This window comes from Motacilla alba, chromosome 6 (genome assembly GCF_015832195.1).
Source record: "Motacilla alba alba isolate MOTALB_02 chromosome 6, Motacilla_alba_V1.0_pri, whole genome shotgun sequence".
Lineage (NCBI taxonomy): Eukaryota > Metazoa > Chordata > Aves > Passeriformes > Motacillidae > Motacilla > Motacilla alba.
Window position 1 is genome coordinate 23,649,607 of NC_052021.1, and position 26,660 is coordinate 23,676,266.

Genomic DNA, 26,660 nt, shown 5'->3' on the forward strand with positions numbered 1-26,660 from the left:
CATGTTGAGAGAAGCATTTCAAGGAAGCTTCAGTTTGTCTGTATTTTAATAGTTTTTATAACTTTCCATTGCACTGGATTAATATTTTAAAAATTAATAGTCACCTATTCTTTCACAGGAAATTTTTATTTCCCTGACACAAGAGAATGCTTTTTGTGCTTAACAAATGGCCTTCACAATTTACCTCTCTCAGATACAGCCCGCTGTGAGTTATAATCCCATATTGGAAATATCCCTGCATTTCCATGGAAACAAACTACTTTGCCAAAATATGGGCTTAGTTCTTCAGTAAAGACTTATGAACAGGGAAGAAATAGTTGCTTGGGCTTCAGGTTCAAACATAATTTTCTATCATCTAGAAATAAGAAGCAAATTACTTAAAGGTCTAGAAGTCATTAGTATAAATTATCTAAGGCATTTTTCAAGTTTATCAGCATCCAAACAGATTCAGCTTCTTATTTTTCTCCATATTCACTGAAGAGAGTGAGCCTCCAAGGCTACACATTTGTTTAACAGTGTGCACCTGGGCTTAGATACAGCACAAGTGCCCATGCTGGCAAGAAGCCACATACAGAAGTTTTTCTGTAGTGCTAAAATAAGGCATTCACAAAGCAATGGCACACATGTGATCTCAGAGTTAAAGCCTTCTGTACTCTCAGCTTTGGTTCCTCCTACAGAGTAAGCTGTTGGAGTCATCACAAGGGTATTTGCAACTTAATAGTACTTCTGTTGTGGTATTAAGATTACTAGATAAGGGGGCCGATTAGATTGAAAAATGCCTCCCTATTTTCATCGTGCTCGCCTTGGTATACTAACAGCCTGCTGACCCAGCTTGGTGTTATCATCTTGTTTTTAAGAGCAAGAAAACAGAATATAGCAGCTTTTGAAACTTTCCTTACACTGTGAAGACTCGTTCTTTCAGCAGCTTCTGTTTATCACTGTGATTCTTCAAGAATCCACAGACAGCAGATTAGCAGTTTGTCAGGCAGTGATTTACTGGGACAGAGCAAGCAACACATGCTCTCTCCACTCCTCATTCCCAATGCCAGCGCCTGAGATCCCACAGCTCCAGACCTCATTTGCTCATTACACAGCTTTAAATGGTCAGGCTCTGAAGAGCAGCAACACAAAGAGAGCAGGGACAATAATCACTGCACTGGTATTTGAAAAGACATCCAGCTCAAAGCATACTTGGAACAATTTGGCTTCTCCGTCTGCCTTTAGCTTTGAAACACCAATGGCTAACCCTGCCTCTGAAATCTGCAAAATCTGCACCTGTCAAACTGGCAATGTGCAAATGTGAAAAGGCAGACAGCAGATGTGCAACAGTCAGGGCATCTCCCAGTCCTGGCTAGGAGAATTGGAAGCTTCTCCTGGCGCATCCACCAACTCCCTTCTCCAGCCACCACATTATTTCTGTATGACACAAAGAACTGCGTTATCCAGCAAACTGGGAAAGAAGCAAAACTGCCCAGAATCTCCCCAAAAGAGCCTCAAAGCCTGTAGTCCTTACATCATGATGAAACTAAAGGCAAACCTTTAACCTAAGCAGGAGTGCCTCGTTAGAACATTTGCATTAGAGTTCAGCACCAATAAGCAGACAATAACAGCACCTGAACTGACATCCAGACATGCTGTAGTTGTTTACAAGCTTAGTAGTTTAAGTATTCAGCTCAATCTTTCGTGCATAAAACTCCCACTTTTATGATTTGTTTTCCATTTGTGCAATCCAGAAATTTTTTTCATACAAGGTACAAACTCATGAGTCCCATTTCTCATGAAAATTAAACAAAACTGAAACACAGGAACCGGATAGACTCGACTACAGTAAAAAAAGTAGATGGACTGAAGAGCCAGATCTCAATTCTGCTGTCACAGTTTCTCCCAGATCACACACAGCAACAATCCAATTCTGCCTTCTGGCTGAGTGTATCTTTTCCAGAGCCAACAGGTAAAGAAAAGCATTTCAAAAATGAGATGAGGGTGTGAAAATATTTCCTCTTCCAAATTGCAAGAATGGCTTTGACACGAACACCTACCTGAGGAAAGGGCAAAACCTGTTTATGCATGTTGCACTTTGGATTGAGTTGGGCAAGACTAAAGCTGTCTTTCCTGTATCTTTTCCCATGTGATGAGAAGGGAAATGCTACAAGCTGAAAGCATAAGCAATTTTGCAATAAAATCTTTGCAGTGCACCAAACCTTGGCATTAAATTGGCAATGTTTCCAGGACACAAGCTATATTCCAATCAGATTACGTTGCATTAATCACATTTGCACACAATAAACCCAGTATTTTTCAAGCCTCATTTCCCCTCCTTTTTTATTGAAACCATTTTCAGCAGCCATTGATAATTTCATTATCACATTCTGGAGAACACAGAAGCAGCAATGAATTAAGCACAGGAAAAGAATTCCAAATGAAAGCATCCTGTCTACTGATATTACCTCTTATCTACTTCAGAGATAGAAGATAAACTTTCAACAAGGCCGTAACTTTTGGAGAAAAAGAGTAGTCACAGAGGAATCTTTTCAAGCAGAATTGAGTTTGTAATTCTTACTATCCTTCTCCATCTGCCAACGGCCCAGTGTGAAATTACAGCCAGTTTGGGAACCCCACTGCTTTAGCTCTGCTCCTGTCAAGGGACATCTATCCATCACCTCATTGTGCAGCCTGTCCCATTTAAGAGCTGGTAATGCCAAGGCCTTCTGCATTATTTGGATCTAGATCCAATAATTAAGTGTAGCTCATCCTGAATAGAAAGCAGCCAAATAAAATGCTGTGTGAAACCAATCTCTCTCTGCTGTGTTTCCAATGGGTGTCACCAACTCCTCAGGCTCAGGTGAGTGTCACAGTGAAGACTCTCCCCCTACATACCTTTATTTTACTTTATGCACTTAGCAGTAAACACAGAACAGAGAAGGCCATGAATCTTTTGGATTGCATGCAACATTTTCCTTTACCAAAGCATGAGCAGTTTTGACCGTACTGGTGAAAACAGGCAGGCAGACCAGAATTGTTAGTGACTGTTGATCTTCTGGCTGGATGAATAAGCAGAGATGAATCACTCAGATAATAAATGAAACTACTATTTAGCAAACAAGAAATAACAGCAAAAGGACCTTCAATCTCTCTAATTTAAACAGGAATTGTTCAATAATTCTCAGTTCTGCCCTGACAGCAATTTCAGCCCTGGGTGTAATGCAGTGGCTTCCCAAGGAACACCGCAGGGAACCGGCAGGGCCTTGCTCCCAGGCTGGCAGGCAGCAAGGTCAGAGGCAGGGAATGAAAGGCTGCATAACATCACAGAAACTTGTCTTAACCTCCACTAACAGCAAGGGCTGAAATAGCTGATGACTCCTGCTTGTGTCAACTGCTGCAAGACTTTAAACAGAAACTACTTAACTAAGCTCACAAACCACAGTCAACCCCCGCTGCTGTTCCTGCTCCTTCCACTTGCCTCCCAGTAACACCTAGCTTTAAAAAGCATTATTTTACGTACCAAATTTGATTCCCAAACAGACTGAATAGGAAGAGGACGGCCAGTTTCATACATAACACAGATTTCTGAGCTTTTAGTATTACTGTATCTAGAACATTAACCTAGGGAGATTTGGGAGTTTCCATACACGTAAGAGATCTTATTCACTCCATGAAAATACAACAACAATCCTTTGTGGGAAAACAAGAAATCTAAAATCTGTGAGAGTTACTTCAATTTGCTTTAATTTTATTTTCCTAGCAGTCAAAATTAATTCTAGATGTAACCACTGTGATTACAAATTTAGCTATTTAAGGTCCATTATTTCTCAGACAAAAAAAGCTAAAACCTTCGGGCTCTTCTACACAAAAAGACTTTGTTTGCCCAACCCAACCATTAACAGTATTTCTCAACCCTGTGCAAGGAAAGAGACAAGCACAATCAGAGAAAAGAGAAGTTATTAACAAATATTCGAAGTGTAACCTAATTTTGGCTTGAAAGTGAACAAAATAATTGCGCAAATACTGTATCAGATAGCCTTGAATTCTTTTAAATGCTGAATTAAATGTTCTTTAATTTAATAACTCTAAGAAGTGCTACTCTATAAAATAACACATGAAATTGTACTTTATGTGCAATGTAACATGATGATACTAAAACTGCTCTCAGCTGGCAAGTTGACATTCTCAGACACGCTTGTAGTAGAACACGATCGCTGCAGCGTGTGCATGGTAGCTGTTACTACAGACTTCAAAATGCAAATGCCATGTCCCTACCAAAATTAGATTATTCTAGACAGAAAAGATGGTTATTGTAAGGAGATCTGTGTCCTTAAATTCATATGGTACAGGAATAAAACTGTCTCAAGCTTCTAAAGTTCAAAATACATGAAATGATTCTGAGTTTTCTGGTACTGAACCACCTCCTAAGGAAGACTTTTGGTGCTACCAGTGGTCATTGATTTGGAAAGAAGAAACAGACAAGACAAGAGCACTTCTTTACTCAGGTAATTAAAAGACAGTATCAAAATGTGTATCAAAATAATCATTCTCTGAGATGGCAAATGTATGACTGTCATCAGTATATCTCTGATGTGAAAGTACGCAACAGAAGGGGATGTCACATACAGATTTTGGCAGGGTCAATGACTCTGCCTGCCTTAAGCTGTTGAATAGGAAGATTGTGCTTGGATATTTTAAAAAACGTTACAGAAAAGTAACCTAGCAATGTCTGAAAGTACAAATGCAGAAAACTAGATGAGGAGCTAATGACACTGGAGATGCTTCTGTTCTTTTCTTTGGCCTATTTACGTGTTTTGAATGGTCTCCAAAGGCTTCTGCTCAGCCTGAGCCATCTGGTATGCAGATACCATTTCCAGATGTTAAATTACATATAAACTGGCTTTTTACTTTTTTTTTTTTCTTTTTTTAATCAAGAGAAGTAGCATGTCCATGTGAAAGAGGGGATAAAGGATAATGTGACCAATCAGAAAACACAACAGGGTCCCATGAATGCACTAACTATAGCATATTACTGTAATACTTCCCTTGGTCCACTTTTTCATTATAATTTCCAATTAATTTATTATACTTGTAATCATTTTCTAACACTGCACTCTTTAAAACCCCTGCAGTGGATAAGTATTTTTTCTTGTATGCAAGCTGTAAGTAGCTAATAATAGTCAGATAATAAAAGCCCACATGGAGAGGAAAGGATGACTCTGAGACATAAGAAAATAAACAGGTAATTTCAAAGGTTAATTTCCAGTTTGAGTGGAAAAAAGGGAAATAGTACTTACCAGACATAATGTTTTTCATCTGCAAAAGGCTTTCCAACCTAATTACATTCTCACAACTCCCAGTGAAATGATCTGCAACTATTATCTCTGTTGTACCACGGAAGAAGTCACAGGACAGCAGCTTACCCTAGAGGGGTCCAGATTTCCAGTTTGCTGCTCTAACCACATCCCATTTCTTTTTCTGCCTCACACCCTGTCTCTCAACTCACCCGAATGCACTGACTTTGCCTGCTCAAATGGAGCACTGTGGTCTTCCAGCCTCGGAAGCCCCAGGTTTCTATGTGCCTGGTACTGCTTTATGATGCTTGGAACATTCACATTTTTTCCTTTCATCAAATCAAGCATCATTTTGTGGATAACAACACATTTGCTAGGTGTATACAGGAACAAGGCACATTTGAGTAAAATGAACAGTCAGGTAAGTGAGGACAGTGCTGAAGCTGTCCTTCTGCCAGGATGGAAATTAGCAATAAACTTCATGCTCCACACCAGCCCGACTGGCATCACCTGGGTCCTTGGGAAGTGCCACCACTTCCTTTGCAAAAGGCACAGAAGTTGTTTTTCTGTTACTGAAGTGAAAACCACAACTTTTTCTTTTTCCTTTTTTTTTTTTTTTTACACATTTAATCTTGAACAACTGTTTTTCATGCACCCCTTAAAAGCACTGCCACAAGACTGTCACAGCTGGGAAACACAAACAGAAAGCACGTGCCTGCAGTCATATGCAGCACAGATTAACAATACATTTCATGACTTAAAAAGTGGCAAGGACTTTAAGCAGATGTATAAATAAGATGGGTAGCAACCAAACCTTTTATATGTAAGTACTTCCTTGTAGATAAAAGAACACAAGGAACTGATCTAAATATAAACTGCAATTACCTGCCACAGTCTCCAAAACTGCTCGTTGCTGTTGAACCATGAGCCTATGGAAACCTTCCTGCCCTTCACTTAGCCTCTGACCCCAGCTCTGACCCTCACACTGTCCCCAGCCACATTACTCATCTCTCATTCCTTCTCAGCACACAGTAACCAGACGACCACAGCTGACATACTGCATTAACCTATTACTAGGTGACCCTGACACCCCACCTCACATTTTCTCAGTTCATATACACAACAACTCTAAACTGAAATATTAGTGGTGATAGGAACTTTTTATCCATAACCTTGGAAGTGGTAATGAGAAAGAAGGCAGGATGGTACATGACATCCTCAGTTACAGCCTGTGTGATACTAGAACCTAGGAAAGTGGAAGTGAGCTTTTTATATCTTCCTTCCTTAAAATACATAACATGAAAGTCTGACTATGAAGAAAATGGTAGCTTTATTTCCTCTCATCAAAACTCTCAGGGAACTTGCCTGTTGAAAGATGGAGAAGTCATGCAAACAATTTTATGAAACCAAAAGATCTTATGCAACCTCCCAAAGCTTATCTGTCACAAAGAATGGGCAAAGCTTTACGAATTAACTTGTTCAGCTGACACAAGGCACTGCCCCTGCCATGCCTCTTCTCAAAATTCGTCACTGATGTGGCTAACCCAGGAAGGGGAAAGAGGAAAACCTTTTCAAAAATCACTCTCCCAGGACTAGGAGAACCTGCTGGCCAAAGGTGGAGCCTGCTGTATGCACCAAGGATGAAAGAAATCACCTTGCTATTCAAAGCCAAGCATGCACGGGGGCATTGTCAAAATACAGTGGAACCTAAGGGAGCAGACTCATTAAGCTTTGGTTTTCTCAACACTCATAATCACTTGAAGCTGCACCACAGTAACATGGCTTGAGACCAAATACAGCTTGCAGATAACAAATTTAAGGGCAACACCTAAAATGAAAGTGCAAGGAATAGTGAAAGATACATTTACTAATTGAAGAAGCACCTGCTAACTGGAGTAACCCAATCAGCTTTTTGCTGGGTTTGTTGCTCAGCAAGAAGCAATATTCCAAACTAAGTCAGTGTTCAAAAAACTTAAGAAGATACTCACCAGCAAGTGTATAGTCCATATCAAAACCAAAGCACTTTATCTTTTCCATGGCTAAGCTTCTGTTTACAAAGACCCTGAAAAGAGAGAAGAAATATCACCAGAGGTACGACCATTTTCAAAATACTCACGTTTTAGAACAAACACATTCTGCCACTGTCAGGATGTCAGACTTCCAAAGGTCAAAACCAGCAAAGATACCTGAAAACAGAGTCAAGTCTCATTTTTTGCAAGTTCTCCTGAAGCAAAGCCATGACTTTGCAGAATTATTCTAATTACTGGTATTCTGTCCAAAGACATACACGCATGCATGCACACACACACACGGCCTTCCATGTGACCTGCAAAAATTCCTAAGAATACAAGTGCAAAATCTCCTGAAGCAGAATGCAGACCTCAAAGGATATGAAACTGGAAGCAGTAAATGCAAAGCAATAGAATTCCCTTGATTAAAACAAATTATTAGTAAGAGATAAGAAAGAAAATAAAACAGTTTCTGTGAATAAATTCACAGCATTTGCCTCCTATTTGGAACTATATCTGGAAATTCAAAGCAAACCCAAACAGATCCATTTTCACATTTTCACCAATACCATTAAAAACATGTAATAAAGCTTTGAAAAAGATTAACTGAGGAAAAATTTCATACACAAGATATGCCATTTCTATTGTGAAATTTTTTTATTTATAACTCCTCTGAAACTTGCAAACTGCTATTTTGTAAATTTGACTTTTACCATTAATGCTTATTACAAAGAGACTCTAGGCTGAACGCTTCCAGGCCCTTTTAGATGACAGCATTAATACATTATATCCAATTTAGTTCAAGTAAGTAACAGGGTAAAGAAATAGGTCAGAGAATACAACAAAAGCTTTTCTTGCTTCCTGTTCCAACTACGACAGTAACTAAGCTGCTTATGTTTCCCCAGAACTTTAAAGCATAAAGCAGATCTGTAATTCAACAGGACTTCTTTCCACTGGCTTATCTGAACTTCAAAAATGAGAGTCAGAACTGGTCTGTGAGAGGGAAACGGAGCTTTTCAACGCCCATCTCAGACTGAAATCCCGTGCACTGCTCCAGCTGTGATGCCAAGACAAAATTCTCCCATAGGAGAAAAGTCCCAGAGCGTTCGCTTGTACTCTGATTTCAGCATGTGAAAATTCTCCCAATATTGCCTAAGCACGCTGCCCTCGGCGCAGTAATTATCCATGGCAGCGCTGCCGGGCCGGAGGCGCGGCTCAGGGACAGCGAGACACAATGGAGACGGCGAGTGCAGAGCCGAAAGCTGCACGTTCGGAAAGCTGGGAAAGATGGGGAAGCTGGGGAAGCTGGAAGGAGCCCCGGGGAGGTTCTGCTCCGGGCAGGTGGCCGGCATAGCCAGCCCTGTCAATCCGCCACAGCCCGGATTTGAGCAGCGACGGGCTCAGCCCAGGCTGCTGCGCGGTGCTCTTACCTCATCTCTCACCGATGTGCTCCTTGCTCAGCTCGCAGCAGTCTGATTCATCTACTTGTCTGAATCATATTACAGAATTCCTTTAAAGCTTCCCTGGTACCCATGCAATTTTGCTTGGATCTGATTTGACTTCAGAAGATCATTACGCCTAAACCGAGCCTTAAAGCACTGTATATCTTCTTGGACAGTGTTCTAGAAAACACATCTGTGGCTAATTTAACCAGTCACTGGATATTGTTGTTGTTCCACACAAATCCACTTGGAATACAGTTTCTCTGGCAATAGTGTACTTTCCCTCTAACCTTGCACACTCTCTCTGGGAGTCACTGTTTCCTGGCAAAGTGCCTGCCTTCCACAATGGGGCTTGTCACTAAGGGGCCTTGGAGGTTATAGATGACGCTCTTTTTAATAGATTTATGTGTTACCTAAAGAAGACAAAGTGGTAGGATGAACACTGGAAACGAGTAAAGAAATGCCTTTTGGAAATATGAGATGGGCTCGTAAGTCACTAAAATTCGCTCCTGAAATAGCTGGCTTTTGAGTAGGTGGAGCAAATTATCTGAATCTGCAATCTGAATCCCTGTTTGTCTTTTAACATCGAGACAGCTCTGATTTACAAGAGACCAAGGAGAAGCACTATTTAGTACTAAATACAGTCTGATACTTTGTATAATGCATATGATTACATGGTGGTGGTGCTGCTGCTGCTGCTGTCAGGAAACATCATTTATTAGCTAATTCAAGCATAATTTCTGATCTCATGTTTGTGCAGCTTGTTTCTGAGAATGCAGAGCTTTAAGAAGGAATAACAAACCTCCAGGAGACACCAGCAACATTTTTTGTCTAACCTGCAGAGTCCAGTTCTGCTCTTGCCTTTAGATTTAATCCCTGCAGCAGTTTTCTGACTGTCTTTACAGGACAGAAGCAAGAAGGGAAATGTAAAGATCACAAGATCATTTCAGAATTGCAACATTTGGTAAGTTTCCCAGTTTTGAGGACAAAAACCACCAGTATTAAGACACAGCTGAATGCACTCACAAAAAGGGTAATATGACAGTGCCCGTGAAAGGCAGAAACAAGGGAGCTGTGACCCAAGAGATCTGTTCCAGTCCAGCCTGCCTGTGTTTAGATGATAACACCAAACTGACCAAAAACCATGGAAAGACACTAAACCTCTGACAGATGTCATCCCTTGCTTTTGTACTATTTAGAAACTGAACCCAAAACCACCACAGCTTGAGACTGAAGATCTGGAAAAGATTTCTGAACAACAAAACAAATAGCACCCATTAGTATATTTTTGTTCCAAAATAAGTCTTTTGACTGAAACATGAAAATTACTGTAGCAGCACCCTTTGGTAACAGCTGGTGAAGATGCCTCTTTCTCCACCAATTTGCATTCACTGCCTATGACCTATAAACTGCACTGGCAGGGTCTAATCCCACCCCAGCCTGGCAGATTTCAAGGCATGCTACCAACTGATCTGATGTGGCAATCACTTCACCCACCAGTGCTGGAGTGAGACAGAGCAAATATTAAAAAAAGCTAAAGAAGGTTATTACACAACATGTTCAGGACAGGAAATGAGCACACTTTAATCAATTTAAACTTGCGTATGCCTTGGCAGATTAAATGCAGACTAAACAGTGGTAAAAAAAATAAAAAGGGACCATTTTTACTTCTCTTGTGAAGGCCAAGACAGTTGTTGGTTTATTTTGTAGGCACTCAGGACCTCAGTTTTAAACCCTGATAAAGAAATCTCCCATGAACAGTGCTCCCCTAGGCACAAGGGAGTAGGCAGCTACTTACAAATATTTACTCCCAGAAACTGACCGGCTTAATTCCGGGTTTTACTCAAAGTAGTAAATATCCACAGTGTCCTAGAAACTAAAATTAAAAGCTGAGATTAAATCTCTAGCACAGTTTCTGGGAAGAGCCAGGTGCTTCTCAGAAGCTGCAGACTTAGCCCATTCCAAAGCTGCTCTTAAATTCTAATTGAAGGTACACTCAGCCTGACTACAAGAATACTGATCAAATCATAGGATCACAGAATGGTTTGGGGTCAGAAGGGACCTTAAAGATCATCACATTCCAAGCCCCTGCCATGGGCAGGGACACCTTCCACCAGATCAGGTTTCTCCAAGCCCCATTCAACCTGACATTGTGTCTGCTGACTACAAAAAGGTAACATCTCCTCAGAACAAATGCTAGTGAGAAATTAGAAGAGTTGTTTTTAATGACTATAAAGCAAGAGCAACCTGAGGGCCCTAAGAACCTCAACCACCTGAGGGAAAAGATCCTCTGGTCATGAAAGGAAAGGATGAAATAACAAGTTTTTTTACAGCTCATCCAGATGAACAAAAATTAAAGAAGGTTCCAGATTACAAATAGTAGAAATAATGTCAGAATAAGAGGAAAACTAAAATGATGTAACATATTTAGGCAAGGAAGTTTTAATGTAGAATAATTTCTCCACTTGCCAGAATCAGAAGAAATCACACTCTCCCTTCCCCTGAATTTGGTTTTTTCCATTAGAAAATAGTCACTTCAACTGGAAGCACTGGAGTTAAAATTTAAGCTATTCTAAAAACTTCACAGCACTGGGCAGTAAGACAAAACAAACTGCAGGCACAGCACGAGAACACCCTCTGCATTCCCTGCGCTGAGGCAGAGATGAGTATTGCCTAAACCCAGCTCCACACCTGTATGCACCCAGAGCATCTCCTTAAACAGGACACTGCCTTTCTCTTGCCTGCATCTTTTCCTCCTGATGAAAACTCAAGCTTTACATTTCTGCTCCGAGGAATATCCTGCATTTTGGACTCCCTGTCAGTGTGGCTGGAGTGACACGAGGTGCGGAGCATGGGGGAAAGGCAGATCCAGGACCACATCCCAGCCCCATGGGCTCTCTGAGCACAGCTGGGACTGGGGAGCAGCACCTGGACTTGGGGTGGCTTAGCCTGGCACAGATCCCCAGCTCTGGAAAAAGAGACTTGAGGAGCTGTTTAGGGAAAGCTCGAAGTATGTTTCCTCTCTAATGAGTTCTTCCTCTAAGATTAAACCCTGCAGCCTGGCCACAGCAGAAGGCTCTCAATGACTACAGTATTTATTTTCTTTTTGAGCTCCATGGATTGTGCTGGGTAAGAGAAAAATGTGTTGTATTGAAGGAAGAAGGAACTGCTGAGCGTGCAGCAGGGAAGCCACACAGCCCTGACAGCCACGACTCTGCAATTCATAGTCCCTTGTATTTTTACAGGAGAACTGATCTCGGTTTTGTTACTGTTCTTGTCAATCAATTCTGAAGCAGGAACCTAAATCCCAACTCTTCTCAAGTAACACTGGAGAGGAGCAAACGCAGAGAGGGAGAAATGGTTTTATTTCATTTGTGCAAAATCTCTAAAGAATTGTATGCCCTGAATGAAATTTGTGTGCATAACAGTCTTGTAGTTTGACCAGCAAAATAAAGAAATTCACAGAACTTTACAATTAAGGAGGAACTTGGCACTAGGCTCACAATTCCTCATAGCAAAGAAATGAAAATGAACAATGTGAGGCAAGGTTTCTGGAACAGAGCACTTCATAATAATTTTCCAAATGTGTCTAGAAATACCTTGCAGCAATTAGCATTTTTCTGGGCAGTGTGTTTCACTGAAAATTAAATAAATACAAAGAAAATTGCAACACTACTGAGTGGAAGAGCAAATACAGTGGAAGCTGGCTAAGCATGACCTACATGTGTGTTTAAAAAAGCCTGTGGTGGACAGTTGGGCTTGAGCCAATCACAAACCAGGGACTAACTAGCCAGAAGGCTCAGATTCCCTCTTACTCAGGCTTTAGGAACTTTGGTTAATCTTCGCTTTATGGACAACTTCCATTTTTTAATAAGCTAGAAGATTTAAAAAGAAATAATGGGAACTAAATGGATTAGCTTTTAATAGTCTCCCACGCCCAAGGTCCCCGTGGCCTCTTAAAAAAGTGAATAATGAAATAAACATCCCTCTACTGTTATGACAACTCAGTGTTCTCAGTATGACTAGCTAGTCCCCAGATGTGGTCTGCTTGGGGACTTGTGTCACTGCATGACATTATAGTTCTGGTCTCAGGTGACTTCCACCAGCAGCAGCAAACTTCCCCACTGACCTTATTTATCTGGTACAAAGCATGTGAGCAACCTAAAGAAGATACTACCATATCATCCAAATGTCTCATCTTTGGGTGCTGGATGTTTTGGTAGCTGCCTTAGAGAAGAAATAAAATGTTTTAAACTTTTAAAACCAATGAAATTTTTCTTTTGCTAAGTCCCACCTCTTTAGGCAGGTATTGACCATTCTATATATTATTTTTTATCATACAATTTTGGTTTTATTTTTTAATTCTAGATTTTTAGAGTTATATCTTATTCCTTCTTCAACCAAAGATGAACATTCTGAATATCTGTAACAGTATTTAGAGATATTATTTGGGCTTGAGATAACTTTAGGGGATGAAATAGTATCAGACAGGGGAAACAAAAGAAGGGCATAAAATTTTCCTGGCCACTTCTACTAACATTTCCAACACCATGCCCCACAATTTCACAAGTCTAACTGTCCTTGCACAGTTATAGTGACATTAAACTGGAAAATCCAGTAATGACTGGATTCAAAGCCTGATGAGGCTCTATCCAGAAACACAATTATGAGCATTTCCTGAAATTCTGCAGGAATCAGATGCAAAGAGAGAGCCTTGGCCATTTCTGTTTTCGTTGTTTGGGTTTTAGTCCCAGGCAACAGCAAAGTGCCAAGAAGTTCACATATGGATTCCATCCCAAAATAACACTTGTCTGCTCCCTGAAACTATTAAAGCTAAGGATCACGGGACATTTACAATGCAATTTCTTTATTATTAATTTTGCAAGTGGTGTGCTTTTTTGTAAGTTCATCCATTCTACAGACTGCACACACTCCCTCTCCCTCCTCCAGCATCTAAAGCACTAAAACAAAACAGAGAGAGCCACATGCTGCCCTGTGTCACACACATGCCACCACACAGGTCCCAGCAGGCTGCTCAGGCACACCAGGACAGACCACGGCCAGCAGAGCCTCCTGAGCTACCCAGTACGTGGGAACACACATGTGGCCTGCCCAATTGTGTTCCACGCAAAGAGCACTTTCAGACTGCTAAAGATTTGTTCTGGTTTTCCACCTCAGTGAACAGATCATTTTGAAGGGACTTTAAATATAACCACCTAAACAGATGAACAGTTTCAAGTCTCACAGCCTTGTTTATACAACATTCCACCTGTTTGCAAGCACTGATGATCCAGTAACAATTAAGTGAAGAAACAAGATTAGCAGTGAATAGCCCAGAGTCTACAAATTTGAACAAGCTAAAGTACATCCTTAATCCATGAAATCAAAACAACCAACTGGCAATCCTTTTGCTTTGTCATTATTAAAGCGTATACTATTTTTAATCCAGATTCTCAGTGTATAGTAACAGCTAAAATCACTTATATCACCACCAAAAGGTGCTCTAAAAGCAAACTGAAGTACAAAACTATGAAGCAATTTATTTAATACTCTATCAGCAGTCAGGAGGAGAATTAGGATTAGGAATCGTGACGCCACACACCCTGCATTAGACAGTAAACAAGAGAGCAAGAAAAAACCCAAACAATTAAAACAACAACAGAAACCTCAAATTCAGGATGAGAAGTCTCAAATTATTCTGATGCAAAATGGTAGAAGCATCCCAAAGCCAGTATGTTTAACAAAAAGGCCATTTCAGCCTTACTGCTGTGTTAAGCCAAACCCACAGATAAATAAATATAAGTGCAAATACCTGTTTCCTGGATCTTGGTAACTGTCAGTAACAAGAGTGGATGGAACACCAACTTTTTCCATTATTTGCTTTAACTAGATGGGGTTGCTATTTAAACCCTAAAGCGCTATGTGAGATAATCCAGAGGGTGCCTAGAAGTGCTCACTCCAAGTTAAAAAATAGACACTAGGGCAATTTGGTGGCTCAGAGTCAACCTAGTTCTTGCCTAATTACAGTCCCATTAAATGACAGTACTCCTCCAGAACAAGTGATCTGGTGATTATCCTCTACCCGGAAAAGTCAACAAGCAGCACACGAGGGAGGTGGCCTCACCACCACACACACCAAGGAAAAGCCTCCCAAGAACTGCACATCCATTTTATTTCCGAATTAAAATCTGTGTTGCCAATAGCACAGTAGTGCAGTATCCTCTTACCAGTGACCTCTGCTAGAGAATGAGCAACATGTAGCTTGCATATTAATTCATCTTCAGACCTCACCTCCAACAGGCGCCAGCAGTGTTGTGTAACAAGGTCTGACAGCAACACCAGCCAAACAAAAGCTTTCATTAAAGTTGTCAGAAATTCCCTGAAGATAAAACCCCACCACTTCTCCTCCCCAACAGATTTTTCTGATTCTATAGCTATAAAAATTTGATTCTGAACATTCTTGCCCATGGCATTCAGATATGATTACGATATAGTCACTATACTCTGAGTCAGTATGCACCGCACCAGTTAAACCAGTCTCAACTGGGACTTCTGCCAACAATTATTATATGTTGAACATCCATCCATCAATTATGATACAATTAGAAGTGCAGCACCTGAAAAAACACTTTCCAAATAACAATGACCACCGTAAACTATGACTATTAGAATGGTATCTTCAGAGGTAATTTTTTAAAAGCTTTTTTAAAGTTTCATGGCCACACGAACATTTACATAAATTTTTTAAGGTAAACTATTTTGCTTTTGGGAGCTTTTCCCCTTATTTTGCCTGAATTAATTTACAATTCAAGCGTATCAAATCTGGTGTATTTCATGAGAACAAGAATGTTAAATTGATTGGTCTAGGTATCTCCACTGGTATTTAAGTAAGCATGAAGCAAACAAACAGTGAAACAAGTTTTTTAAATTTCACACTTCAGAAAACTAAGAATTCCTAGCAGCATTTAGAAAATCTGCTGAATTTGAGCTCAACTAGGCTTTGAACACAGGTAACAAAAGCTAGACCCACTTATTCTCAACTGTAAATGTGGTGTAGCTGCCAAGCTGCTGCAGCCTTTCAGACTGGGCCCATAAAATAACTTTGACTAGCTTTAAGGTAACAAAAACATAATAGGTTTAAATTCAATATTCTTAATGGTTTTGTTTCTAAGTCGCTTTAGATGCATGTTTTCGAGGATTTTTCCTTTAGCTGCTGGAGTAAGGAAAAAAAAAAGAGACAGAAAAAAAAGACTGAAAGAAAAAGAGAAGAAAAAGAAGAAAAAGAAAATAATCTTGACAATGACACCATGTATTTTCTATTTCTACTTTTCATAAAATTTGCAGTGCTTCAGCAATATCCAAGAGTCAGAGCATACCTGGACCATAGTGAAATAAATTTACATCCTACAACTCATGGCTGTGACAGCACATGTATTCTGCATCTGAGGCACTAATAAAACACTAAAAAATAAAATATCGAACACCAAAGGGAAATAACTTCAGTCATACTTTATCATGTTAAGTTTGCACTTTTTAAAGTAACATCACATCTGTTAACACTACGACCATGAAAAGTACCAGAAATAGAAATCTGACAACACTGCCTCTGGAATGAGGTTGTTTCAGATTCTCACAATACTGGATTATCAAAATAACTCCCATGAAACTGGTATACCAAAGCCATTAATAGCACACATTTATACTACAGTCTTGGCATCAGGTTCTCTCATTCTCTCCCATTCCCTCCCTCTCTCTCTTTGAAAGAGGATAGCAATTCCAAAACAAAAATGTGCCTCTCCTTAATATTGTGCCTCCCTCGTATTTCCAATGTTGTGCTTTCCATGAAAATCTGAGATGCTAGCAGCATTTCTGCTCAGTATGTTTTGCCTAAGACATTTCTAGATGCTAAAAACAGGTACCTAAACTTTACCACAAACTAATTTTGGGCTACCAGATCCCAGCTCCTAGTGGGAAACCCTCCTTTACGTGACTGCACTCCCATCTTCCATAAGGAAATTCTCTCTGAAAGTAAGGATTTCTTACACAAGTAAGAGTAAACATGATAAGGACTTGAATGTATGAGCTCTTAAAGACAAGCACAGCTTCCTTTGGATCCTGTACAACATTTAGCAAACTGTTGGCACTTAACCATAACAAATGTTAAGGAAATACTTAGAAAAAACATAGGCATTACTCTGACTTGACTTCCATCAATCTGAATTAGGAGTAACACAGCTGAAGTTTTAAATAAATTTATGACACAAAGGTAAACCTGTCAATGACTGCAACAAGGTGAAGATTTTTTGACAGGGAATGGTATAAAATCCCTCTCTTCTTACATGCTAAATATAGTTACATTCATTAAATGTAACTATATCTGTCCATATCTGACAAACCAGCTGACAGAGAGATTCAAATAATGCCACCACTTAAGACATGCTGCTCAAACATATTTATTGGAAATTGGAAAGCTTTGGAAACGTATCACAGGATCCATCACTTAGCCCTGGACACTGCAACTTGCACAACCTGGCCAATCATATGATGCACTAAGGCGTTTTTCTCAAATTAGATTCCATTTGGAGAATCAAAAGATATATAACACTTCCAAAACACTTCCCCAGAAATACCACCAATGTGAATCACAAATGCAATGCGGCATTTAAGCATGAGGTTAAATGTTTCTGTTTCTACATCAGACATACACTTCCCCTTCTGCTGAATATCCTCTCATCATCACACTGTATGACTTCTCAAAATAACGAAGCTAAACTTTGAAGATACACCTCCCACAAACAGAATACTGACAATTACTAGATACTGTTGTTTTTAACTCTGTAGCAGTCCAGACATCTGATAAGGATACAGACTTCATCCCTCTTTTATGCTCTGTGCTTGGAACCTTGAGAACTGAGGCCTAAATTCTTGGCTCAGCCAAACCTCCAATGTAATCTTGTAAAAACAACCTAGTGCCTGCACTTTGATTCCCAAACTATAAACTAAGAGTGATAACATTCCTTTTATTTTGAACTCTGATGGTTTTAGGTACACCTAACAGTGAAAAGGCTGGGCCCTAACTCCTGCATGCTCCTGTGGTCACACAGTTAATAATACTAGGTGTAATTCTCAAACAATTTCTGACCTCATTTGATTTCCTCCTTATTCATATTTGTGCATTCCAGTGTCTAAGGCTCTGCTCTCCCAGTGTGCACTGCAATAATTATTATAAAACCTCTGCCACTGATTATTTATTGACTTGAAAGCTTCTATCCAAAATCTGACTTGGGTTAATCTTTTGACTGCAATAAGAAGCATATCCTCTCCCACTCTAGTACATGTCTCAACTCAGCTGTTTGCAAACTCCTGCAGGCCAATACTGTTCCATCTTCTAAGCTCTCTTCTACCAACAGTTCTATGAGAAAGGTAAGAATAACCCTCCTGTTTTACTAACAAGCCAAAAAAAATCCCAAGAAATGTGGGGTTCATGTTTAGTTTAGGGGCTTCACAGACGCCTTACCGGTGGTAGGCTTCCCGGCGGTACTTTTTCAGAGCGTGTCCATCCATGTTTGCAGGGAGATCTGCTGCATTCTGGAGTCGGTCGCTCCATGAGGTTGTCATCTTCAAATGCTTACTTATTTCTGAAAGAGACAGAAAAGAAAAGCTTGCTTAAGTTCAAGGTTTGTTTTTTCAGGTACTTTGCAGACTTCCTGAGTGGCACGACCTGAGTATGCAGGTCAAGTAAGATGCGGCTCTTTGAGATGTTAAAACAGAGAGCTGGGAAGGCTGTTTTATATGGCTGCAAAGATATTCCTATCTATTGTGGTGAAAATGCCTTTGACAAACAGAGACCTTGTTTTCATTGCTGAAAAGGGGTATTTTTTGACACTAGAGTTACCAATATGCATTAGCCATAGGTGATAGAAAACCCTTAATAGATGAGATAAATTCAGCAGTGTAAACCGTACAAGTCCCACTGGGGCTGACCTTGCCACTTTTACCACAGAGTGGAAACAAAGAGCCTTGTCCCTGGCCATTTGATCTCTACGCAAAGACAAAGCTTCAAACTGATGCTAAATTAGCAGAAACAATTGGAAGGAAAGTAGAAAGATGATCCTTTGTCCTCTGCAGGTCAGACACATTCAGGCAGAGCAAGAACACACTGCAAACCTGTAACCTGAGCAATGCAAATATTCACCAGCAGATCTTCACAAACACGAGCACCCCTTCTCAAGTGCTAGCTGTCACCACCAAACCACAGACAGTCCTTCTCATCAGGAGGGCCCTGCCATGAGGAAAGAGGGGCACCTTTCCCAATTTTGTTATTAGTACACTGGGGCAATCCTGCTCGCCTGCTCCTCCAGCCAGACACGTGCTGCTGCATTCCCTGGCACCAGGTGGGGTTACGAAGCAGCCCCATGGTGGGTCAGTTCAGCTCACCAGTCCAAGTCCTCACCTATCAAAACCAACTGACCAAAAACGAGGAAAGGCTGAGTAGTCCCCACTGGTCAGCTGAACCCAGGCTGAGCCCAGCTCAACCTGCCACAACACTGTCATTAGAGCTGGTGGGGAGAACAGGGTGGGAGACACAACCCACAGTGATACCAAATTAGGTATTACGTGAAACCACATTCTGGTGTAACCCACACAACTGCTGGACTGCAGGTCTTGGCTTGTTTGCTCTTCTTAAAAGAAACAGAAACACCTACAAACTACATGGGTAATGATATAGCAGCTACATCTGGACACCTCTAAAATACGCCAGCATTCATTTTACAGGAGGGAATTTAATGATTCCAGCAAAGTAGAGAGCAGAGCAAGTGTTCAAATCAGTGCTAGAAGTCACAGTGCTCTCGGTGTCACATGCATGCTCCTCAAGGAGATGTGTATAATTTCTTCATTTTAAATTCTATTAAAGAGCAACAGTTCCAATTGTCACAGCACTTCTTAGTATATTTACCTGCTATCTGCTGGTCATAAACATCAAACAGAGAGCAAACAGCTTGTCTGTAAAAAAATACATTCCTCCTCCTCCCCCAGCATTCTCCCAGTTACTATAACCAAGATTTACAAATGCATCTTCTGCCACATCCTAAAGGTCACCAAATTCAGGCCCTGGCAGGCAGCCCAAGAGACCGCATGCCATTGCTGAGAGCTCTCCCCCTGAATTCCCCCCACACACCCAGGAGAGGAGGTCACCACAGCGAGAGGGTGACGGGCCATTCCAGCCACAACTTCCACAACAGGGCATGCAGGGAGAATCAGCTTCCAAAATAGCCCCAGCCCCAGCCACCGAGGGCTTTACAAGTAATTACCAGCTATCTATTTGAGCCGTGCCCAAAGGCAGACAGAAGGCAGCACAGGACAGAACTGAAGGCCCCTCAAGCACCGACCTGCTCCCATTTCACTCGGAAGGCAGGGCACTGCCTGCAGCAAGGCTCCTCAGGGACAGCAGGGCTGCTCAGGAGAGGAACAGCGCTCCTGCAAGGGCCACAGACTCAGCCAAGGCATGCAGCAGAGGGAGTGATCTGGTAACACCCCAAGACTGCAAACTACAGCAAGGGCTGGTGCTCTCTGAGGGTGGAAAAGCAGCTACTCCATGGACATTCCAAGATGGTCCAGATCATCACAACCTTGGTCTATTTTAAAGCTACTAGCCTAGAGCTCCAGATTTAGGTCCAAGAGACACGCTCATTGAAGGCCTCTAAAAGGCCCATTAAAAACCACTGAAAAAAACTGTTGCATGGCTAGTCTTAGGACTGCTAGACAACTCTGGGTCTAGGTCTTCCAAACAAGTCCAAATCCAAGCTTCCTGCTCTTTAGAAGGGATACACCGCTCTGCTTACCCAGCCAGACACATAGCAAGATTCAAAGATTTACACCCACAGACTACTCCAGAGACATCATGTTCTGCCAGCCTCTTCCCATTTCTTCTGCTTCCCATCACCACAACACCACACCAGATGCTGACACAGGTACTGAGCTAGGACTGCTTCCAGAGGCCATCCGAGCCAGACAGCTGACAGAATACACCGACACTATCCTACAAAATACCCTAAAATCCAGGAGGCAGAAGAATTTTAGCAGGCTACCTTTATAATATCCATTCTAATTTAAGGAATCAGTGAAGCAGTTTGAGCTCCTATGTGATGAAACTCTCCTCTATAGTACGAGAAACCAGACAGCATCATTTTATGTGTATTGGGATTCCAAAAGCTGAGACTTGAGAAAAACACAAAAATCTGAGTTTCCATAATTAAGCAAAGAAGGCTTGAATTTTTTTAATAATCCAGCAGTGTTATGCTGTAGATGCAATCAACAGAGTTTGCAGGCACAACAAGGTTTGTAGACAGAGGCAGTATCTTTTATTAGACCAACTGGTATGGCTGGAAAAAATAGACAGGCTCTTGGGTACACAAGCTTGCAAGTTTTCAAATTCTAAAGGTTCTTCTAACAAAAATATTATCTCTACCTTCAGGCTTTGCCTTGATTTATTAAAATATTTCTTCTAATGTTCACACAGCATTAAGTAGCAAAAAAATATGCTGTAGGTTTCTATTACACGTACTCAAAGGCAGGCTTACAGCTTAGCAGGCTCCACTGACACTGTGACAACAGCTTGCTGCCCTGAAACAAAACAGTGACAACTGGCAAAATACATTGCGAGGGACCTTCGCCATCCTAAAGTCTTACTCATGCAAAAAGCCTCACAGACTTCACTGAAATTTTTCTGTGCTTCAAAGGCATAAAAATCAGCCTGCTTGCATGGGTAAGAAACCTGGGACCTGGTCCCTGAATACAAATTCCCTCTTCCAAATAGAGAGGAAAAATAAGAAGGACAGAATCACTCCATACACTTGTAAGCCACTGGAATAAACATCTAAGAGAGCAGGCAGACAGCCGGGCAGGATTCTCAACTCCAAGCAACTGAAATATGATGCATCTTTCTTTAGTTACAAATCTATTTTTGAAATCAATAATCTGTAAATAGCTTTACATAAAAATAGAAATCTTTACATAGATAAAGCCTGTCAGAACACATCCCCATAATTTACTGCAAACATGCTCCTTGCTTGTGCTGTCTTAATTAAGCATCTGACAGCATTTATGGTACAGGATTCCTTTTGAAAAGGTATTTAAATCTAAGCTGCAAAGCTTTGATACAGAGTTGTTACCCGGCACATATGCTTTGGTCCAAAAGAACATGAGATTTTTAGCATATATTTTGAATTAAGTCCATTTGTCTGATTTTAGATGATTTAAAGTATTATCCATAGTGTATTTTTTTCAAACACTCATGTAAATTAAATAAAATGTTCCAAAGCATTTCCCTTCAAGCTTTACTATTACTTTTTAAATCTTTTTCAGGCAGCAAATAGAAATTTCTGCACCTGATAATATCCGACATGTTCATGCTAAATGCACTGACTGCCTCTCTTTTTTTTTCTGAGTTCATCTTGACGCTTTGATGATGCCGTACCAAATCAGAGGCATACACACTAAAACACGGAGACGAACAAAACTCCGGTGACAATCCCGCTATTTCCAGGATATTCTCCGAGGTATTCTCTTATACAGCTGAAAACAAAAGCATCCCTAACAGAAGCCAAGGTTGTAGCGTACTCACACTGACTCACCGCGCACTCCAGCTGCCTCTGCTCACATGCTCTGCCTCAAGAACCATTAATACCTTGGCAGCACAGCCCACACACGTACGTGCACAGTGGGAAGCGAGCAGAGAGAATCACCACACCCAAGGTGCTCTGCTCAGGAGCTCCGTGTCTAGCCGGAGCTGTGGGAGAACAGACGAGTCTCGTGAAGCCCTTGCCGAGCCTGGAGCAGCTCCTGGCTCCCCGCTGCAGCGCTGCTCCATCTCAAAGTGCTTTGTGGGGTCTCAGCAAGGGAGGAGCAAACCATCCTAAAATCCTGAGGACTGCAAAAAGCAAAGGGAGCAGGAATAGGGTTGGCTTGTTCGTGATTCATGTGGAATTCCTGGTCTGGGTCATGACAAAGCCTCACGAATAGGGCAGGAGAGGGAAAAAGAGGCATTTTCTGCAGCTTAGGGGACTGTCCATGTAAGCATGGCTAGGAAAAGCAAGTGACTCACTTTCTAGGAGCAGTCCAATCCCTCCACTGAGGGCAGAAGTAGCTTGCACCTTGATCAGGCGAGGCACCTGGGACAGCGAGCACTGCAGGAGGTGCAATCCACCCAGCTTAGCATCACACCTCCTGATGCTCTGGGATGGACAGTGAAAAGTGGCCAGGACTGTGTCATCCCCCTCAATGGCACCTCCCAGTGCCACTGTGCAAGCAGGGGCTGGGCAGGCTCCTGGCCTCACCAGAAGTGCCATTCTCACACCTACAATCCCAAAGCACTTCACCAGCTCCCACTCACATAATACATTTAGGGGCAGCAAAAGTGCTGTCCCCATTTTGTCAGCTAGGGATAGCAAAGCACAGAGAAGGTAATAAGACAGAGCAAGTGGGAAGCAAATGCAGAAGCACTAATTCCTCAGTCCCTGTGCAAAAAGTCATTCTGAGTTCCTGGCGCTGTCAGGATGAATCACAGATACACTGCATGTTCCTAGCACAGTATACTTTTACACAAATTCAGATTTCAATACTTAGCATCAAGTGGCAGACACAGAGAGGTCAGCCTGTACTTCTGCATGACAGAAGCCACAGAGCAGCAGGCTTCTGATGGGCTCCAAGACACAGGGGTTGCATGGATGCCAAATGATGCTCTGATTTTATTCTGAATTGCAGCCCTACACACTAGCTGTTAGTTCATATAGCTCCTTCCCTCTCCCCCACAGCCCAGGGATGACAATTCTAACCACTCTTGTCTTTTACTGCCAACACTTCTGCTTGATGGCCAAAGGCAAACTGTTTCCAAAAGGTGTTTTTAATTAGCGATGCTTTTGGAAAATTACTATGTCCATGACTTGAGAGATAAGCAGTGATGCTTGTAAATGATCTAACTCAGAAAACTGACTTTATTTCCTCCCCTCCTTGTGCCTAAAGTTAAATTCTTCACTTGAAGATCTTCCACTTCTGTGTGGTTGCCTATCTGACAGCAAGGCTTCACGTTCATTATGGCAGGATGGGCAAAACACATCCTTCATATTAGAAAATTAAATTACTTCCAAGAGACACTTCAAAGCCTACTCTCACCTCATGGTAATTGAGGTTGGCTTTAAGCAGGATAATTCTGTATACTGATTACAGGGTATTAAAGAGGTTGAGAGCTGCTGTTAAGAACCTGTTAAGGTTAACCACAGACGTGTAGTGAGCTTACAGGTGCCACTTGTGCTATCCAAAGAGCCCCTGGATTACATTAGATTGATAACACTCTCCTTGCTCCATGGATCATACTAAACCTCCTAGCTCCAAGCCTACAATCTCTGATACTGGCTCTGACTATTCCTATAGGAAGGGGGGAGCAGTTACTCTTGGACACCATCACAGTGCTTACATCATGAAGCTGCTTTTTCAAGAGTGTGCTTTTGGTGAAATTGGTAAAGCATCCCCAGTTGTATATTCATTTGACTATGGTCTGACTGGCAAACAATGGTAACTCATGGACTGCTTCTGAATAAGTAAGATATAAGAAAGAAGAATTCTACTCATCCCATTTATTATGGGATTTTATCTAATTTCAAGCTGAATTTTATCTGCTTTAAAGCCAGACGCTAAAGTAACATCCGTGTATCAAATACATTTTAAAATACATTTAACAAAACCCTGCTTATTTTACATGGATTTTTAAATCAGAGTATTTCTACTGACAACCATATCCACAGAGTGGCTGTGCATTTCCTAGAGCTCCAGCAATACTCCAGGACCTCGATGCATTAGACACACTAAAACCCAGAAATACATTAATTTGGAGTTTCTTCTTTTGTCCATCCATTTCTATCCGAGGAGTTCTATTCTTTCAGGAATTCCAAGCAGCACTAGTTCATTAAAATATTTTAAGTATTATTTAATCATCCTCAGTGTTATGTATGCCTAGAATAAAATTTGGAAAGCGATAAAATCTGCAGTGCAACTCTGAGGAGCAAACCTCAAATCTGACCCTTTCTGAGTACCATGAGACCATCCAGTCTCCTCATCTATCTGCAAATTAGTTTAATGCCTTGAAACAGGAACTCCATTCCCCAGTGAGCTCATAAGAGTATTTTCTACATTCCATATAGCTCGTGCTTCTCACTATCTCTTCCAGAACTACCATTTTAGTTATTTCCAGTTTACTGCTTTTTACACAAAGAGTTTGTTAGGGGTAATGCTATTTCCCCACTTCTCTAACTCCAGTGTGCTCCGTTCTCCCAGCACTAGAAAAAAAAGAAGGATCATACTTAAGGAATGTGAGACTTGGTCCAGAAGCACAACAGCTATGCCACAGAGAAGAATTAGCAAACATGAGCTTCAAAGAAATGCTGCAGCTGCAGGTCAAATATGATCCTTGGGTGCACAAGACTACCAAGCAGGACTCCATGTTTCTCTCTGTCACTGACACAAACTCTGCTGGAAAACTGTCTTCAGCTGGCTGTCCCCATTCAGAATGACACTGATTATACCGAGAAAGGAATAAAGCTGTGAGAGAGAGTAAGGCTGGAGTGGAAGGCTGCCAGTGTACAAAGAGCAGCTCTGCAGGTGATTTGGAAATGGTCTAGAAGCATTTGCACATAGGCAAGCAGCCTGAATGTGGAGGGTTCTCAGTCTAGCAATGACAGAACAAGACTCCGTGACTGGAAGTTAAATAAATCAACCAACACAAAAACATTAACAGAGAGGAGAGTTAGCTATGAAGCAACAATTTCTGAAATCATCATCAGAGGGCTCTTAATGAAGTGTGTGGGTGTTTTAATCAGCCTTTTTTTTCCACAGAGTCAAGAATTAATGCAGAAAAGTCAAATGGTCTGAGCTATACATCAGGTCAAAGTGAGTATCATGCCTCAGCAGACTCTTCCTCACCTTATACCCCAATGCCTCAGTGGATATGAGGCTGAGATACAGCCAGTATTCAAAAGAAATCTCCAGAGAGTGGTTTCACGTGGACAGAAGGTGAATGGATAAACAAAGGCTCTCCTGAGCCAGCACCAATTTAAACCATGCACCCTGATGGCCCTGGGAAACTCTCCTCCTTGGGAAAAGGCCCTCAGCAGCCTGCAGCAACCTCTGCCACAGAGGTTCCCAAACTGCTGTCCAACTGAGCACCTGCCAAAGGCAAGCATGGACCTGACTGCGAAGATGTTCTCACTGCCTTTTGTTTCCAGCTGTTAAATTCCAGCAAGAAACACGTAACATTATTCAAATACTTTACTCACATTGTTTTTCCCATAAGCAATTGCTCTAGTTGCCTAGAGTCTTGGGAGATTAAAAACAAGAGATTAATTTGATCCCTTTGCTGTAATACAGATCACCCTACAGAAAATATTCATGGTATATTTCTTTTAAAATATTTATCAGAGTTCCCATATATTTGATTTAGCTGAAAAATTGGGCAGTAAACTTTGTTGCCAATTCCCACCACAACAGGAACTCAATGTTTGAATGATACCTGCAAATACTACATTTGCTACACAGATGAAGCCTGACAGTGTCCCAGCCAAGCTGCAGGTTAACAAAAAGATCACAAAAGGCAGAAATGTCAGCATGGAAGTATACACACTGAGTTCTGCAAATCAGAAAGGGAAGTCAAGATAATTTTTTTTTTATTCCAACTCTTTATTATTATTTTTTTTAACATCAGAACAATGTGCTGGCAAGAACAGACAAACGTAATGCTGGGTACTCAATAGACAGAGTACTGCTCCCCATTCTCAAAGGAAACTGCCAGCTTCCCTTCCCTTGTCACCCCTAAGTAGCACCACTGATGTTCAGCCTGTTCAACGGTGTGTTCCCAACTCAGAGAGCTGAACACCATGTGAGCC

At 41.3% G+C, this 26,660-nt stretch overlaps 1 protein-coding gene across 4 annotated transcripts in view; it reads right to left on the reverse strand.

Moving 5' to 3' along the window:
• NT5C2 (5'-nucleotidase, cytosolic II) overlaps positions 1-26,660 on the reverse strand; it is a 60,042-nt gene that overhangs the window by 23,486 nt on the left and 9,896 nt on the right. For 2 of the 4 annotated variants that reach the window (XM_038140998.1, XM_038140999.1), the window contains exons 2-3: positions 18,245-18,365; positions 7,265-7,338 (exon numbers count right to left, since the gene is read on the reverse strand). In XM_038140998.1, coding sequence (XP_037996926.1) covers positions 7,265-7,338; positions 18,245-18,345 — 175 coding nt within the window. In that variant the 5' untranslated portion in view covers positions 18,346-18,365. Of the gene's footprint in view, positions 1-7,264; positions 7,339-8,715; positions 9,640-18,244; positions 18,366-26,660 lie in introns of those variants that run through there. The other 2 variants (XM_038141001.1, XM_038141000.1) reach the window with 2 other exon arrangements.